The following is a 6,000-nucleotide window of genomic DNA, read 5'->3' as shown; positions in this document are numbered from 1 at the left end:
TTCTTCTCTCCAAGTCTGTAGTTCCAAGTCCCTAGTTCCTAGCACCTAATCCTAGTCCCAGTTGCTAGTCTCTTTTCCAGTTCCAAATGTCTAATGTCTAATGCCTAGTCTCTAGCAATAGTTGCCTGTCTCGAGTCTCAAGTGCCTACTGTCTAATTCCTAGTTCTTCCTCCAAGTGCTAAGTACCTAATACCTAATAATCTTCCAAGTACAAGTGTCTAATTCCTAGTTCCTGTCTCGAGTCTCAGGTGCCTACTCTAAGTGCCTAATACTTTTTTTTTATTAGATATTTTATTTACACTTCAGATGGCATCCCCTATCCCCGTTCCCCCCCCACCCCCCTTAGGAAACCCCTATCCCATGCCCCCTTTTCCTTTTTGCATTTATACATTTTTTTTAAAAAAATGTTAATCATAGGCTTTATAAGTTTGGAATTGTTCAATCAGAGGTGTAACCCACTGACCAACCTAGATATAACAACTATCTTTGACTGGTGGAGATACATGAATATCTGCCTCCCTGTCTCCCCCACTCTTTCTCTCTTTCATCACCTAGCTTCTCCTCTCCTTCTTCTCCTCTTCTTACTCCTTTTCTTCCTCTCAGTACTCCTCCTACCTTAGCTCCTCCTACACATCACCCTTCCTGTTAAAATGAAACTTTTCTCTCAAAATACAATTAGAGCATAATTATGCCATTTTGTACCAGTGAGGTACAGGATAGTCCTAATACCCAGTCCATCCTTTTGTTGACTAACCAGCTCCTCTGTCATCTATTCTAACTGGAACTAAGTGCCTAATACTTAATAATAATTTCTTCTGTCTGCCTCTCACCTTTTATGTCTCACTTCTAAGCCACACCTTTAAGTCACACCATTAAGTCATGCCCTTAGGTCTTGTCTCTAAATCTGATCTCTAAGTCATGCCCTTAAGTCACATACCTTTAAGTCTCACACAACCAAGGGAAATTCCTGGGTATCTAAAACAAGATGTTATCAGAGCGTACTCAGCTGTTATATGCTATTGTAGTTAAATCTCTTGTGAGGGTATATGGCTCAAGATGCCTGCAAGAATGATAGCCACCTTCTGTTGGCTCCCCACAATACCCTAACAAGGATGCTCTTGCTTCTTTTGATTTATAGCTTGTTTCATTGTAAATGCATAGGATTATTGATTATTCATCATATGTAAAGTGTGAAAATCTTCGGTGAAAGAACCAGAGGAGTGTTTGAGAACACAGCAACAGATGTGTCTTTCTCTTTTCTTAAATAGGTATTTCACTGTTTTGTTCATCAGGAGGTGCACAATAGAATCCATTTTTATTTACAGATTCTGGGTTGTTTTCATCTGTGACTTTTCTTCCATTTTCCAATGTCTTGTTATCGTTTTCTTTAAATTTTTTCTTCATGACATAAATTAATACAACATATAAGAAAAGTACTGGAGTTTTTAAAGATATGTTTAAGCCCAAGTAGATGATTCTAGAAAAAAGGAGGGACAAATATTATTTTATATTTTGTGGTACAGCTTTTAGTACATATCTCTGGTATACAAACCAAAGAGTTAAAAAAAGGTAAACTTATATTTAAAAAGTCAAACATTATGCCTTGGATCATAAAGTGTTTGAAATTATTTCTCAAGAACTGAGAAGCCACAATGATTGCACCCTGGCTGACACTTTAGCTTTCTGATGGAGAAAGGAGTATTTAGATCTTTTCCCCCAAGCCATCCAATTACATGCAATAAAAGAAGAAACAACAAACAAGTATATCAGGTGTTTACAGTCCATGTACCTAGGTCCATTAATATTGAGACCTAAACATATTACTATTGAAAGCCATCCTCTCCCTGTGCCTTATAACAAGGTGATTAGTTGTAGTAGTTCCTCTGTCATAATATTTACATCTAATTTTCAGGAAAAAAACAAAACAGAAGTCACACTAAAAGGAAATAAAAACAAAAATCATGGTTTGAAGATAATGAGCAGTCTTCAAACCCAGTCATGGATATGCCAGTGTACTAAGATTATCAGCATCTAGACATGACACTAACAAACACCCTACTGTCCACCAATATACTAACTACACCAAGGCAATACCACCACCGCCACCAGAATCACCATAACCACTGCCACCACCATCACCATTACCACCAACAACAACAACACCAGGCAACCACAGGACCATGACACCAACAACACTGTTACACCACAACCAAGACAACAATACCAGCATGACACCAACAACAGTGGTAATGATTTGCAACAACACTCTCACTTTTGGTTGGTGGTGAAAATGTTTGGGAAGACAGCTAACTGTAACTTACAACCAAGAATAAGAACAGGTAGATTGTCCTAACACCTGTACCATTTCCCATCACACATCTGCAATGGATGCCTCTGTGGTTTTCCCTCCTTCTAGTGTTCCCTTGAAGTTTACTCTTTTGGGGAGCTAGATAGATCAAGAGAACTTCCTTGTGACTGCATCATTAGCTTCAGTTTCTTCTTCTACTTTGTATTTTCCCTTTGAATGTTGCTTAAAATAATTTTTGTTGTAGAGAGAGTTAAAAGTACTCTAATATTTTCTGTTATAGTTTTAAGAGCTTGGGTCATGATCCAAATATATTTGCACTTCCCAAATAGTTTTCTTTTTTTAATTTACTTTGAAGCCAGGCCATGGTGGCACATGCCTTTAATCACAGCACTTGAGAGGCAAAGGCAAGTGGATTTCTGTGTGGTCAAGGTCAGTCTGATCTACAGATATAGTCTTAGGATAGCCAAGTCTACACATAGAAAGGCTGTCTCAAAAACCACCAAAAGATAATCTATTATGAATAATATATGTTTTATATTTAATCAATATTTAAATTTACAATGAACTGTTTTCTAAAGAATATCACTTTCATGTGTTATTTCAAATTATCATTCATTTGTCTTCTGTGCTCATGAACAGAACACGAACTTGCCTCCTTTTCCTACTTAATAACCAGACACTCAATTGGCCATCAGGTCCTGCTTTAGAAACCAGAGTCTTTTAGTCTTGGTAGAGTTTTCATAGAAAAACACTATAATTGAGCAAAAAGTCCATCTCTTTTGCTCTTAGTTGTATGACTATGGACAAGTTATTATCTGTGAGTCTTCATGTTTTTGTAATCAACGTAAAAATATATACACAAATTTTCTATTGTTTCTACTACTGTTAAAATGAGATTGCCTGATACAATTTTGAGTATAAAATAAGGATTCACTAAAACAACGTTAATCATCGATTTATTATTTTATTGAAAATAGTATATGTGAAGCCAAAGAGATTGCTAAGAGACCCTGACTACTCCTGCAGAGAACCTGGGTTCTGACCTCAGCACTCATAGTAACTCATACCAATCTGTAAATCCAGTTCTATAGAATCCAACTCCAGGAGATCTCTATGGGAACTACACACATGTGGCGCACACACATACATGTAGATAAATGTATTCACATACATTTAAAAATTATAAAAAATAAAATTAATGAATGAAGCTCATTTATAATAACTTACCCAAATAGTCTGGAGTTATATAGCCTACATGCCCCTCGTGTTCCACAGCTGGTAACAGACCACTTAATACATGTTCTGTCAATCAATGCCCCATAATAGATTGGAGCCAGAATTCCTCCTACAACATGAGAATTAAAGCATTTGAAATAAACCTGGGTGTTATATCATATTGATACACAGTGAAGAATGAAAATCTGAAAACTTTCTAGGATAATGTCTTTGTTTCTGTTTGAATACATACAAGAATTTATATCAATGGATTTTTCCAGAGGTTATACCATCTTTGGATGTGTAATGTCATACACATCTTTTGTCTATCTTTATCCCAAACACACATAATGAACAAGGAATTCTACATACCTGTAACTGAGTTCTTATAATAAAACTAGTTAAAGTCTATTTTGTGACATGTGTCCATATGCCAGTTTTTTTTAATTCACCAGAATGTTTTGGAATAATTGGAGTAGACTTGTTGCTTTGTGACAAGAGAATAAAAGGACTTATCTCAACCCCAATAAAGGCATAAGCTTGTTCAAGTATTTGAAGCAAACTAACAATGAGGGCTGGAGAGGTGAGTCAATGGTTTAGAGTGCTTGCTGCTTTGGAAGCACCAGAGTGTGGGTCCCAGCATCTATATCATGAAGTTCACTGCCTGTAATTTCAGTTCTGGGGAATCTGATTCTCTCTTCTAGGAGGCACTGCAGCCAGGTGGTATATATACAGAAAATCATGCATGCACACTTACACATAAGTAAAAGCTACTATCAAAAATAAATACAATTAAAATGTTAAAAGGTGGAAAAAAGGAAAGTCTCCTCAGACAAGCTGTGGTCCCACTTCACCTTCACCATGGAATGGTGGCTTCTAGGTTCAGAATAGCTCCTTTTTTTGGTGTCATCTGACTCAATGACTCACTTTCCACTGATTTTTGTTCTTGTTAGATATCTTTTGGAGTATTCTAAGCAGTTCAGCTTTAGGGCCTTGCAAATATTGCTTTTGTGCTCTGACTGCATGGTCCTGGTTGGGGGCCTAACCTTCAGTCATGGGTCTTTTGTATAATGTGCAAAAGTACAATGCAGGACTTCTCCAGTGTTCATGCATAGTGTAGAGAACTAACTGTTTCTTGCTTTTGTTTCAATCAATTCTGAGATTCAATTTGTTCTTAAACTGAACAAAGATTGGAGGAGTGTATTAGTAGAGGACTTATTCAGGAGCAATTTGGTTCAAATTATTACGTATTTCAATGAAAAACTCTCAGTTTTACATTTTTACTGATTTCACTTTTAAAAATTAGTGTTTTCTTTTCTATAGATTTCTTTTAACTAATTTTTATGTGTGTATTTTTCATTGATTGTGAGTGCAGAAGGTATCAATCCACTGGATTTTAAGTGCAGGCAGTTGCAAGACACTTGAGATGATGATAAGAACCAAACCTTGAACTCTATAAAAGAATGACTTGCTGTCAGCCACTGAGCTATCACTCCAGCCTCTTAATCCCAGTTATCCGAGAGCAAGTAGTTGACAATGGACCAATAGTGAACGCCAATGTTTCCAAAGAAAGACTGGTCTGAGGAAATGTGTTAGAATATTCATGTTTCAAAGAATTGGGGACATCCCTTAAGAAATGAAAAGTATATATTAACAATATATATTTTCTGTGTGATGTTACTGGTGTGACAAAACAAATTAAATGTTTTACACAAGAAACTCAGCCTTGGTAATTACTAGGATTTACTGTTTTAGTAACTTTTTTTCCAAGTGACTTACTCAGTTCAATGTACTGAGAGATGTTTCACAGTGTTCAGTCATATCTTGTCAAAAACATTTGCTTTGAATTAGAAGTGTAGTGCCTAGTATATGTTTCCCATATAGAAACATTTAGGTTCAATGAGGCCATGGATCTTAACTATTATGGCAGATTCCTTTTCTTTATTATTTTATGATGCTAGAGGAATTTCTTTTATTCCTTGAGTTTCTCCTTTGCCTATCAGGAAGCTTACTAGGTATACAGCACATCGGTTTTGAAGGCAGGTAGGTATATGGAGTTTCATTTGGGTTTTGGAGGTAGGGGCTTCTGCTATGTACAGAACCTTCCAGCCTGGAGATAAACAGTGAACTCCAGAGAGATCCTCCTTCTCCCCCTCCTCTTCTTCTCTATCTTCCTTTTCTCTCCATCCTCCTCATTCCTTCTCTCATTCTTATAATTTTTCTTTTTCCCTTTGAGTATCCCAGGATCTGTCTTGTATATACATCATGAACAATTTCTTCCCCACTGTTGTCAGTGAAGTCTATGTTTCTTATCTTGCCAAGATCCCTAGAATAGACCTCCAACTCCTTTGCTGATCTTTAAAATCTTTTCATTAGTACTTGCCTCTGATTAGCTCTCTGCCCTATCCCTAGGTAAGTAAGTTTACTTTTTTCTATTTTTTACATATAAGCATTTAATGTATATAAATCCTACAAAT

General features: G+C 36.4%; 1 protein-coding gene across 4 annotated transcripts in view; it reads right to left on the bottom strand.

Annotated features, from left to right (window-relative positions):
* Window positions 1-434: 434 nt before the first annotated feature.
* LOC117715443 (solute carrier organic anion transporter family member 1B2-like) overlaps window positions 435-6,000 on the bottom strand; it is a 51,120-nt gene continuing 45,554 nt past the window's right edge. For all 4 annotated transcript variants that reach the window (XM_034512254.2, XM_076940756.1, XM_076940757.1 and 1 more), the window contains 2 exons: window positions 3,536-3,653; window positions 435-1,477 (listed from right to left, as the gene is read on the bottom strand). In XM_034512254.2, coding sequence (XP_034368145.2) covers window positions 1,261-1,477; window positions 3,536-3,653 — 335 coding nt within the window. In that variant the 3' untranslated portion in view covers window positions 435-1,260. The remainder of the gene's footprint in view (window positions 1,478-3,535; window positions 3,654-6,000) is intronic.

This window comes from Arvicanthis niloticus, chromosome 9 (assembly GCF_011762505.2).
Source record: "Arvicanthis niloticus isolate mArvNil1 chromosome 9, mArvNil1.pat.X, whole genome shotgun sequence".
Lineage (NCBI taxonomy): Eukaryota > Metazoa > Chordata > Mammalia > Rodentia > Muridae > Arvicanthis > Arvicanthis niloticus.
The sequence above is the reverse complement of the archived record's forward strand: the minus strand, read 5'-3'. Positions and strand labels throughout refer to the sequence as shown.